This window comes from Toxorhynchites rutilus, chromosome 3 (assembly GCF_029784135.1).
Source record: "Toxorhynchites rutilus septentrionalis strain SRP chromosome 3, ASM2978413v1, whole genome shotgun sequence".
Classification (NCBI taxonomy): domain Eukaryota; kingdom Metazoa; phylum Arthropoda; class Insecta; order Diptera; family Culicidae; genus Toxorhynchites; species Toxorhynchites rutilus.
In genome coordinates, this window is record NC_073746.1 from 305816839 (window position 1) to 305829985 (window position 13147).

Here is a 13147-nt window from a genome sequence, read left to right on the forward strand (position 1 = left end):
CTATGGGAGGTGCTAAAAAATTCGTTGAACACTCCAAATCCTGTGGACTCATCCATAGAGGACCCATCAGTAAAGTACATATTATCACAATTGATGTCCCCATACTTTGCATCGAAGATCGTTGAAACGATCCTCGATCGAAGATAATCTGATGTTCCATGGATATCGTGCTTCATGGACAGATCAAAATGCACAGAGGAATTGATGTAGTCAGGAAAACAAACACGGTTGGGAATATACGAAGAAGGATCAACCTGCATGGAGATGAATTCATGATATGGACTCATGAACCCAGATTGAAAATTTAGCTCGATCAGCTGTTCAAAATTTCCGATCACCAATGGGTTCATAACCTTACACCGGATGAGGAACCGAAGAGATAATAAATTGAAGCAATCTTTTAGTGGGAGTACGCCTGCCAAAACCTCGAGACTCATGGTATGCGTTGAGGGCATACATCCCAACGCAATACGGAGACAAAGATACTGAATTCGCTCGAGTTTAATGAGGTGTGTTTTGGCAGCTGATTGAAAACAGAAACTGCCATACTCCATCACTGAGAGAATAGTTGTTCGATACAACATTATAAGATCTTCTGGATGGGCTCCCCACCAGGTGCCGGTAATTGTACGGAGAAAGTTTATTCTTTGTTGACATTTTTTACTCAGATACCTAATATGGGCCCTCCAAGTACATTTGGAGTCGAACCAGACCCCAAGATACTTGAATGACATAGCATGAGTGATCGGTTTACCCAAAAGTTGAAGCTTTGGTTTTGCTGGTCTATGCTTCCTAGAAAAAACCACCATCTCTGTTTTCTCCGTGGAGAATTCGATCCCTAGCCCAATGGCCCAGGTTGAAAAATTGTTCAAAGTATCTTGTAAGGGTCCTTGCAGGTCGGATTCGCTTGATCCTACGACAGACACCACTCCATCATCTGCAAGTTGTCTTAGGCTGCAATTTTGTGTAAGGCAATTGTCAATGTCGCTTACGTAGAAGTTGTAAAAAAGAGGGCTTAAACATGAGCCCTGGGGGAGTCCCATGTAAGAGACCCGACTTACTGCTGAATCTCCGTGAGAAAAGTTCAAATGTTTCTCACAAAGCAAGTTATATAACATATTATTCAATAGAGGCGGCAGACCCCGAGAGTGTAATTTGTCTGTCAAAACCTCTATTGAAACAGAATCAAAGGCCCCCTTTATGTCCAAGAATACTGAAGCCATTTGTTTTTTTTCGGCGTAAGCCATTTGAATTTCTGAAGAAAGCAACGCAAGACAATCATTCGTCCCCTTGCCCCTGCGGAACCCATATTGTGTATCTGAGAGTAGGCCATTCGTTTCAACCCATCGATCAAGGCGAAACAAGATCATTTTCGCCAACAGTTTCCGTATACAAGACAGCATTGCTATTGGGCGGTACGAATTGAAGTCGGACGCGGGTTTTCCGGGTTTTTGAATAGCTATAACTCGTACTTGTCTCCAATCATCTGGAACAATATTATGCTCCAGAAACCGATTGAATAAGTTCAACAAGCGATGTTTCGCCACATCAGGGAGATTTTTCAGCAAGTTGAACTTAATTCTATCCGATCCCGGAGCAGAATTGTTACATGAAAGGAGAGCAAGAGAGAATTCTACCATCGAAAACTCGAAATCAAGATCGCACCTATCTTGTGGTATATCTCGAACAATTTTTTGCACGGGAGCGGAATCGGGACAAACCTTTCGTGCAAAATTAAAAATCCATCGATGTGAATATTCATCGCTTTCATTCGTTGAAGAGCGATTTCTCATGTTTCGAGCCACTTTCAATAATTTTTTCATTGACGTTTCTCGTGACAAACCTCCCACGAAATTTCGCCAATAAGCACGTTTTTTCCCTTTGATCAAGTTTTTAAATTGATTTTCAAGGTCCAAATACGTCTGAAAATTTTCAGGGGTTCCACGTTTCCGAAAAGCTTTAAATGCATTCGATTTTTCTACATAAAGCTTGGAACACTGGCCATCCCACCATGGATTGGGAGGCCTTCGACGAATAGTGGAACCTGGGATGGGTTTCGTTTGAGCGCGAACCGCGCTGTCATAGATCAAACGAGAAATGAAGTTATACTCCTCCAATGGAGGCAAACCATCTCTGGAATTGATGGCTAGAGCAATCGCGTCCGCATATTTTTTCCAGTCAATGTGTCTTGTGAGGTCGTATGCCATGTTTATTGATTCAGAAGAATTCAACCCATTGGTGATAGAAATTTTGATTGGCAAGTGGTCACTACCGTTGGGATCCTGGATTACATTCCAGCAAAGCGAGAGGTCAAGAGCACTTGGGTTAGCAGGAGGTTTAGGTACACGTGTTGTTTCCCCAGTATTCAAAACGGTCATATTGAAGCTGTTACAAAGGTCATATATCAACGATGAACGATTGTCGTCGTACTGTTCCCCCCAGGCAGTTCCGTGAGAGTTGAAGTCTCCCAAGATTAATCGCGGCTCAGGAAGGAGTGAGCACATGTCAACAAGTTGCTTGCGGCTAACCGCAGCTCTCGGAGGCCAATACAAGCTGACTATACAGAGGTCTTTGCCTCTGATGTTTGCATGACAAGCAACAGCTTCGATCCCTCCAATAGGTGGAAGGTCAATTCTAAAAAATGAGTGACACTTATTGATCCCCAATAGTACCCCTCCGTATCTGTCATCGCGGTCCAAGCGTATTATATTAAAATCGTGGAAAGAGAGATCATTTTGAGAAGAGAGCCAGGTTTCGGATAGAGCAAAAACATCACAATTGAGTTTATGAATTAGAAATTTGAATGTATCCAATTTAGGCATAAGACTACGACAATTCCACTGTAAAACAGTGATATCTCCGACCTCTCTATTTAAATTAGACATCAAGAGAGATAATCATTGCAAGGAGGGGCCATGTTTGCATCAATTGCTGCAAAATTGTCTTTAGTACTGGAAGCATTGCGGTGACAAGGGTTCTGATGGAGTCGGAAACATTAAAACATGTGAAGATTTGATCCACAAGGTCAGACAACTTTATAAATCCCGATTGGGAAGTTGAACTTGACGGAAAAACAGGGACAGTTGGGGTTTTTGATGTCCCCTCGAGTGCTGGGTCGTTCGAAGGTGAACTATTACCACGGAGGCCAGGAGGGACCTGATTTTGCTTATCCGCTGCACTCGATTTTTTGGGCAAGCTAACAGGGGGTATCACCGGAGGGACTTGTCCTTGAACTTTGGGAGTGGTCACATTTTTACGCCGGGGATTCCCTTGAGAAATAAACGGCGTGACCCCTTTAGCTGTATCCGCTTCCATTTCGTCAACAGGCAACGTAGCGAAGACATTGTGTGTATTGATTGGTTGTTGTTCTTGAGCCAGTGGAGAAGCGCCCTTCAAAATTTCTGCGAAAGTGCGTTTAGAGCGTTCCCTCAAAGAGCGCTTCTGTTTCTCCCAGCGAGCCTTGTATATTTCACAAGCTGAGAGCACGTGTGGGGATCCCCCGCAATATGGACACTTATGCTCAGTCGCACTGCAGGATTTCCCCTCATGTTGTTCTCCGCAAGTGGCACATCGTTCTTTATTGGCACAATAAGCAGCCGTGTGACCAACTGATTTGCACTTTAGACAAGTCATTGGCTTTGGAATAAAAAGTCACACGGCTAACCTCAATTTATCTACCATCACGTAGTCAGGGAGAGCTGAACCAGCGAAGGTGACTCGAAACGAGTTGGACGGCGTAAATTTCTTTTCTTATCCTTCATGGGAGACTGTTCCGAGCTGGCGGCAACCCAAGATCTTAACAGTCGTCGAGGGCAGTTTTTTAAAACGGCCGGTACCTTCACTCGTAATGTATTCGCACGTCAAGCCCGTTTCGGTTATCACACCCTCAATTTCGACTATGTGAGAGGGAATATAAACCCGATACTCAATTGTAAAATGCTGATCGACAACAATCTTGTTTGCGTCTTTTCGATCAGTCACGACAACTCGTAATTTGTTTGGTCTAACCTTCGAAATTTCCGAAACGGAGGTATACCTTGCCAGATCTTTCGCGATCTGCATGACTCTCAACGCCTTTCCATTTGGCTTAGGCCTGAAGAAAACAACCCAGGGACCAGTTCCGGGCGCATCTTCTGGATAGACCTTTACACGGGGAGTGGGAATAACAGGGGGGGAAGGCGAGGACGGGGATTGAGAGTGGGAAGGCGAAGGTTGAGAAGGAGCGGGAAGAACAGAGGGAGAAGACGAGGTTGAAGGTAGAGTGGGATCGTTAAGGGCAGATGGGAGATTTGCTAGTTTTTTGGAGGGAGGCTTGGTAGGGTTAGCTGACTCGTCCCTAGAAGAAGTATCTTCCGTATTTGGAACACGTTTGAGTGACATTTTCTTATCCGTTAGGAGGGAACTAGAGTCAGAGACCTCCATATCCGAAGGTCCCCCACTCTCTGCCATTTTAAATTTTCACTTATATTCTAAGTATTTTTTTAAACAATATTTCACAATAAAATAATTCACAAAAACAAAAAAAAAACTTATAATTATTAAATATTTTCTCTCAGTATATTTAATTTTATTCACCTATGAACGCACTCCAGAGCGCGCTGAAAGCTCGTTGGTGGTGGGAATGTGCCTACGACACCACTACACACAGTCGTCGGTGAAAGCTTACCCGCACTGTCACTGTTGGCACGATGACTCGGCGAAATCTCCAATGTCGGCGAAGCAGCGACAAAACAAAAACCAATGCTTGGCTTTCCGAGGATGAAAGCCTCTATCCACTTGCAGGCAGGGCACTTCACTCACTATCCAAATAGCGAAATGAACTTTTCAGCGGCAAAAAAACAACAATCACGCGGTAACCGATAACGGAACTTTCCTTCGTCTGGTTACTTCGGGTAATCGGCGAAGAATGATAATATGTTTATGTATGTGTAAATTTATAGATATAGCTGATGAATTGAATTAAAATTAAAATCAATCTACTGCAACATTCCTGCGACTTGAAAATATGAGGTGAGCGAAGTGAATTAAAGCTAAATAGAACCTTACATACAAACTAAACTAATGCAATACTACAATATAGAACGAACATATTCTGTTGTGTCGCTCTCGCCAGTTTAAAGGAAAATTTCAGCCAGAATTACTAAAAGTAAAAAAACTCATACTTAAATTTAAGGAAGTGCCTAATCCCTGTTTATTTGTGTTTTAGGAATTTTATAACTTCGTATCAAATAAATTGTAACCTGATTGGAAATTTGAATTCATTTTTGCTGAAAGCAACAACAGAAGTTGAAATCATTTGAAAAACACTTTCCCCTTCATCAAACATTCAATTGGGTTGCCGAACATTTCCTCATTGGTTGTGGCTTCTTGAATACAATTAGCCAGATCGGAAGTAGAAAACTCCCTACGGGCTCGAAGAAGACTACTCAATGTTCCTATGGGAGATGTGTTTGCTCGATTACTTGTCCCAGATCTATGATTGTCGAATCGACCACGAACGAGTAATCGTATCCTATTTAACAGAGAATAAAGTGAAATATATAGTTTAGAAATACAGTTAACAGTTCGCTTTTACTAAAGCTGACAATTTATCATTATAAATATTAGATGAGAATGGTACCTTAACAAACACTGACAATTACCAAAAATCAAAAACCTTATAAAAGCATCACTCCCAAAAAGGTGGAAAGTTGAAAGCTCTATATAATCAATTATGTAACCTATCTCGTCTTTAGTCCCTTTCTTGTGGATAATCATAAATCTCAACACTCTCTTTCTCCCTAGCGACGTAGGAAAGCCCAACCGATGAGAATGTGATATACGATAATGCGTTCAATGATGGGAAGGTGGACCGTTCTGAATGCGTTAAACTTTTCCACCTTGACTCACATACCGACCCGTGACCGTTTGATAGCTGGAAGCATTCGGGCGAATGAAGATAAACCGAACGAATGATCCCGCAAACATTGCCTTGCGGTCGGTGGCTTATCTGGGCAGCACCGAAATTATGGCCGCATCAATTTTCGCCCGACATTAAATGAGAAGATGCGGAAGTGGCGCAGTGAAAATTCTTGTGAAAAACTCCAAAAGAAAACCAAAATGAGAATTGCTACCGTTGGGCGTTTTAAAGTAATCGGAGCTTTGGGTATAGCATAGGAAGATTGTTTCTATCGAAACTTAAACCTCCAACATTTCAGACGATATAAGGATGTAGTCTCTTTTCACCGTCTTCGTTAGAGCTGAGCCCATAATTTCTCTTCATTTTTATCCGCACAGCCAAGGACTTTGGTGGGGTATCTTTCGAACATAATCGTTTGCTCTTTCATTGATCTCGTTCCATGCTTCCTGACATCCGACGATCTACAGACTTGGGTGCCGTAAAATTGAAAGAACGCCGGCAGCCGCGGCGAAATTTATCTGAATGATTATTATCAATTTGGTATCATCTTGTGGGTTGATGTGAGTTTTCCTCTAGTAACGGTCCCACCTGATAGACAGTATTTTTTATTCTCTACGAGACATGTCGTAGCTACATTTGGGAATTTATCCAATCTAAATTCTCGAACGCAATTAAGCCATTGCTTTATTCGAGATGGATATGATAATAAGGCAGAAGAAAAATCTCCCTTCAGAAGTCATATTACTACTGTCTTCTTCATTATGCAAATCATCTTTCATTTCTAGGGAAAACACCGACAGCGCCAAGATGCAAACGAGCAGCCCAACAGTGCACCGGAAAAGTGCCAACCATACTCTCATTTAACGAGTCACAACCTTACAAGCGGTTCCTTTCTAGCGACTTTCCTGAGACGACCAATAAACAATGTTCCATGGTGGTATACATTTTGTGACAGTAATTGAAGGAAGAATAAATTATGAGGACCATTCCCCACTCCGGGACTATAATACTGGAAATTCCCATAAGTGGGAATTATTGAGAACAATTTTAAGAACTTCCCATCACCCGGAAGGTACGTGACAGAGAGAAGCACTTAAGCCGCGGAAATAAAACAAAACCGATTTGTCAATGTTACTCAATGCTTACCAAATTCAATTGATACCCGAAGCGAGCAGGATTTTGCGGTAATTATCCTCGCATTACAGTCGATGTGTTTGAGATAAATTCAACACCTGGGACATTTAACATTTAAATATCAAAATATTAATGAAAACTAAAACAGTCGTGGGTATTGGGAACCTGAATATGAAATTTCTCCAATCTGAGGGATCTTTTAGGTTGAAGGAAGACATTGACAACAATGCAAATCATTTCACCTCTCGTTTTGATATCAATTGATATCTCAGATGAAGAGTAAGTGTTACACAATTCCACGAAAAAGTGACTTTGAAAAAAAATGGCATACATAAACAGCAGAGGAAACCAATAGAACATCCTTTATACTCTCATGAAGTGCATTTCAAAAATGCTCGAAAAACAGTATGATTCAAATAGAATTTAAAAGAGTGAAAATGACACGAAGTATTGAGGAAGTAATGGCGGCATTCCGCCAATCACACCAACACAAATTTTCGAAGAATGTTCGAATATATTATACGAACATATTATTGATTTAGATGAAAGTTTGCCAACTTGTTCGGCACTAGGGACGATGCCATTTTTTGGTATAACTACACACTGAAAAAAAAATTTTTTTTTTACCGACAAAAATTGAAAATAAAGTTTGAAAATAGAATATCACAAAAACTACATTTTTTTAATCTAAATTTTTGACACAATACAGCAATGAATCCCATATTGTCTCCAACATCTGGTTTTAATTTGATCCTGGGCAAATGGAAAATGATTTGTTATGACATTTTAAAATTTGCACGTTTTTTTAGGATGTTTTTTATGTTTTTAGAATATTTTTCTAACACAAAAACTATAATACACTAGCTGACCCGGCAAACTTCGTCCCGCCCAATATTTGTTTTTTTTTTGGTTATCTATACCTTCAAACATTTACGTTTTCTTACTAAGCGCAAGTCCAATCGCAGAACTGTTCATTGATTGATCTTCTAATTGACCTCGTTGCATTTACCTTTTACTATAAAATTCCTAGTACTTCTACCAAAAATCACCATTATATTATCAGATTATTTTCAGACACAATTCTCGTTCAAGATTTTTCAACCACTTGCAAATAAAATGTTTCTTCGTTACATGAAATAAATGTTTGATACAGAAGACATAATAGAACAAAGACAGACACCTCCCCTCTCCTCCCCTTAGAGAGGGGGAGGAGTGTTTATTCACCATAGAAACGTTTCGGGCCCCCTAAAATCTTCACATACCAAATTTGGCTCCATTTGCTTGATTACTTTTCGAGTTATGCAGAAATTTGTTTTTCATACAAATGAAAAACAAATTTCAGCTCACCCTCAGAGAGGGGGGAGGAGTGTCGAACCACCATAGAAACATTTATTGCATCCTAAAACTTCCACATGCCAAAATAAGTTCCGTTTGCTTGATTAGTTCCTGAATTATGCGGAAATGTATGCTTCATTTGTATGGCAGCCCCCCTCACCTCTCGGAGAGACAGGAGGAGTGTCTATTCACCATAGAAACGTTTTGTGTTCCCTAAAATCTTCGCATGCAAAATTTGGCATTTGCTTGATTAGTCTTCGAGTTATGCAGAGATTTGCCTTTCATTTGTATGGCAGCTCCCCTTTAAAGAGGGGAGTGGATTGTCTAACCACCGTGAAAACATTTATTGCGCCCTAAAACCTCCATATACCTAATTTGAAAAACAAATTATTTTCGAAATTAATATTATTTTGTTTCAAAACCGTTTTTTTCTTATTTTTAAAAATGTATGACTAGTCCCTACAATTTCCAACTAGTAACTCATGCATAGGAAGATGGGCACTTTTAAAGAGAATTTTTTTTCCAACAACTTTTTCATGTTTTCTTGAAAAAAATTATTCCAAATTTCGTTTAAAATATTTCAAAAACCACATTTTTTTCATTTGAATTTTTTAAACTAAACAGCAATAAAGCCCATATTGTCTCCAACAACTGGTTTTCCATTTGATGCTGGGCAAAAAAAAATTATTTGTTATGACATTTTGAAGTTTGCACGTTTGCAACCTTCTAAAAAATTTTTGTTTTTAGAATTTTTTTGTAACAAAAAATTCTAAAAATTTTTCCCGACAACTTTTTTATGTTTTGTTTTTGAAAAATTACTACTAATGTTTAGCTCGTGACATTTTTATGTATAAATAAATTACGAGTAAAACATTACTTTTTCAGGAGTCACTATACAAAAATGCCATGTATTCCAGAAACTATAAAAGATAGAAAGTTGATGTATTGGACAAAAGTTCATAAACTAATAAGATCTAGAACTTTGTCGAATACGCTATATCGCTATCTTGATTTTAAACATAATTAGGATTAGTTGTAATTTTTTCACAGAAAATATGAAAAAGTTGTTGTTAAAACTGTTTCTCTGTAAAAGTGCCCATCTTCCGATATATGGTTGACTTGTTAGAAATTGTAAGGACAATTCATGGATTTTTTTTGGAATTTAAAAAAATACGTGTTTGAGAAAATATTTGCATTTGAATTTTTGAATTATTTTTATTCAGTGTAATTTAAGAAAAAAAAGGTTTTTATTTTTTATGAAAATTTAAAGAATTTCCTACATTTCATCCTTTGACGAGAATTTTGAGTCAGATTTATTTGTAAAAAACGTGCAAATTTTAAAATGTCATAAAAATTCATTTTTTATGTGCCCAATATCAAATGAAAAACCATTTATTGGAAACAAAAATAATTTTTTTAAAACTGCATTTTATGAGACATTCCATTTTTGAAGTTTATTTTAATTATTTCCGGTATAAAAAAGTTTTTTTTCCAGTGTGTACCTTTTCCAGAACCGCTGAATTATAATCTATACCGTTTCCTAAGACACCATTTCGATCAAACAACCCGTTTTGGCATAACAGATTATTTTCTGAAACTATACCATTTTTGCATACGCCCTTCCCAAAAATTGTTCGCGATCGAATTTCAAAAAACTAATACCGTAATATATCGTACCTAATGCAGAACATATTCGCAAAACTTCAGCTAGGTCAAAAATATGAAATTAAAATGGATTCGGTGGTGGAATGCCTCATTGATTGGAAATAAAACACTCGGTCGATCGATTGTTCACGACACGCGTTAATGCGTGTGATTGTGGTTGACTAAACTTATTCTCATATTATATATCAATCTACTTAGATATCTCATAGTTCGTGGTATTGAAATATTCGTATGTCTAGCTTGTGACATTCATCCCCAGTTTGTTTAACTGGCAACTTATTTAGTGGAATATTTATTGATTGGTTTTTTTCAGCAAATGAATACTTGAAGCAAGTATTATATGGACAAATTTTGAACTGGCATCTGCTATAGTATGTGTTCAATAAAAAATGTTTTATTTCTGTTATGATCCTTTTCGGAGCAATGGATCGAATTATTTTGGAACATCACTCACTGTCGTCAAACAATTGAACAGTCCAACCCTCATTCCTTTGTCTTACGATGTCATACAGATTTATCATTCCAAGTTCGATTGGAAAAAAATATAGCCATTGGGGCATTCCAGAGAATACAATTTAGTACAATTTCGATTTGCTTGGAAACCTATAATTCTTCTTAAGTACGTTGCATGGTTATGCGGCGAGCGAACTGATTGGAACCCTATTTGCTTTTGACAATTCCAAATTTGCGCAGCACAGCACCACCAAAACCACTCGATAAAGCATCCAATCGCTCTCGGTCGTAAATCGGTTCTACTTTACTTCCCATAGATGAATGGAAGGCACATTCATCTCTTCAATTCCATTTTTCTATCCTTTGTGCAGTTTGGAAAATGAAAAAAAACACTAAAACGAGACGATGTACGAAAACACGGACCCTATCATCGACCCCGGGGTGGATTCCATTGAAAGGGACCAGTAAATAGAAACACGATTCCATTCATGCAAGTGAATTCGTCCGTCCGAGAAACGATTTCTCACCCAAAGGATGGTGCAGCCCACTGCAAAATCCACTCAGGTGCAAAATTGTGTTTCGATGCTCGACCACCTACTTTCTCCATTCTCGGGCCGAATGAAGGATATCTTTTTTTTGCGGCTATCATATCTAAATATGAGAACAAAATCGCAAAGTGCGTTCTAGATACACAGAGAACCATGTTTCCGCAGCAACATCGAATGATGGAGGCGGATGGTGTTTTTTGTGTACTTTGAATCAAATCCTACGAATAAATCGAAATTCATTGTTCAGACATATCGTATTGTTGAGACATTCTCACCGCAAACGATGTCAGAAAAGAAATAATCATATGTTATAGGACATTTCCCTCGCCAATAAAGTTTTATGTGGGCTTGTAGTGGGCTTGACGAACTTTTCAAATGAATTACCTTCCTACAGATTAAGAACGAATGAAATTAATAGATCACCAACAAGAAGCCATGATTACGGTTACTTTGGAATATGTCGATACCATCGGAACATTTCTTGAATTCCTGCTAGAAATATCCATTTGATCATTTGTTTTTTTTCCTCTTAAGTTTATGTATCAAGTATGAAAGAAAACCCACAAAATACAAACAAAATAATTCAATTCTGGTAATTTTCATAAGTGATGTGATGCTCAAATCTTGAAGCTCAACAGATGAAATCACTCAACACTTTCAGAGCAATCATTTGAAGAATATCACCCGCCGGAAATTTTGTTGGGATTTGCATTCGATGAATAAAATTAATTCCCCAAAACAATCCTAACATGAGTTCATTGATCGTTCGACAAAACGATGATTGTGCTTACCACCCAAATTTGATCTTCGGTTGAAATTAGGCCACCTCAAACAAACAAACAAACCATCCCAGTGGGTGTGTAAATGAAGCTGTCTCTCGTACTGTTACTTTACTCAATCAGGGACTTTTCAGATCCACTAATTAACATGCAACAGGAAACGACACGAGGAAACCACATGTCCGACGCAAAACCTACATTAGGCATTCCATCAATCAACACGAATTTTCGAAGAATTTTTCAATTTAATATTTTGGATTTAGCTGCAACTTTGCCAACTTGTTCGGCACTAGATACGATGCCATTTTACGATATTAGTTTTTCAAACACGATCACGACTAATGTTTGAAAAGGGCTCATGCAAAAGTGGTATCATTCCTGAAAATAAACTATGACACCGAAAAGGGGTTATTTGAAAAAAAAATGAGAATAAAGTTTCAAAATAGAATATCTCAAAATTACATTTTTTAAAACTCTTAATTTTTGACACAATAAGGCACATAACGCCTTCGTAATGTCTGGTTTTTCATTTGTTTCTGAGCAAATGAATATTGAATTTTTGATTGCATTTTTCTATTCTTCTTTAGAAAGACTTTTTGCCTCCTGGGCTGGTTCGTCTTTTATGGCATTTTGAAACTTGAAGGTTTTTTTTACAAAAATATCCAACTCAAAAACTTTAATACCGTCAATGAATGCAATGGAAAATTTTCATAAAAAATTAAAAATATATATTTTAAATCTCAACGAATAAAAAATTTAGAAATTTCAATTAATTTTCTCAAAAATGTTTTTTTTAATTCTAAAAAAAATATATGAACAGTTTTTACATTTACAGCGTTCCAAATGCGAAAATTTACACACACAAATTTTCACGAGTAAAACATTATTTTTTTCAGGATTCTCCATACAAAAATGCCATATATTCCCAGAAACTATAAAAGATACAAAGTTGACGTCATTGACAATAGTTGATATTTTAATAAGAATCAATACTTTGTCAAGTACACTATATCGTTATCTTGATTTAAACAAAACTCGAATTATTTGTACTTTTTTCAAAGGAAACATGGAAAAATTGTAGTTAGAAAAAATTTCCCTGTAAAAGTGTCCATCTTCCGATATGTAAATGGCTTGCTGGAACAAGTAAGAACTATTCATATATTTGTTTGAGAATTTTGATAGAAGGAATTTTTTGAGAAAAATCAATTTCAAACTACATTTAAAAAAAACTAATTTTTTGGCACAATAAAGCCAATAAATAAAGACAATTGTCTCCAACAACTGGTTTAAAATAATGTTTATGACATTTTAAATTTGCACGTTTTTTATATAAA

At 37.7% G+C, this 13147-nt stretch overlaps 1 protein-coding gene across 2 annotated transcripts in view; it reads left to right on the forward strand.

Moving 5' to 3' along the window:
* LOC129774924 (uncharacterized) overlaps positions 1-13147 on the forward strand; it is a 67922-nt gene that overhangs the window by 50137 nt on the left and 4638 nt on the right. The window contains exon 3 of one of the 2 annotated variants that reach the window (XM_055779000.1): positions 6685-6883. The exons of the other annotated variant lie outside the window; for it this stretch is intronic. Within the exon in view, the coding sequence (XP_055634975.1) occupies positions 6685-6851 (167 nt within the window). The 3' untranslated portion in view covers positions 6852-6883. Of the gene's footprint in view, positions 1-6684; positions 6884-13147 lie in introns of those variants that run through there. 2 annotated transcript variants of the gene reach the window in all.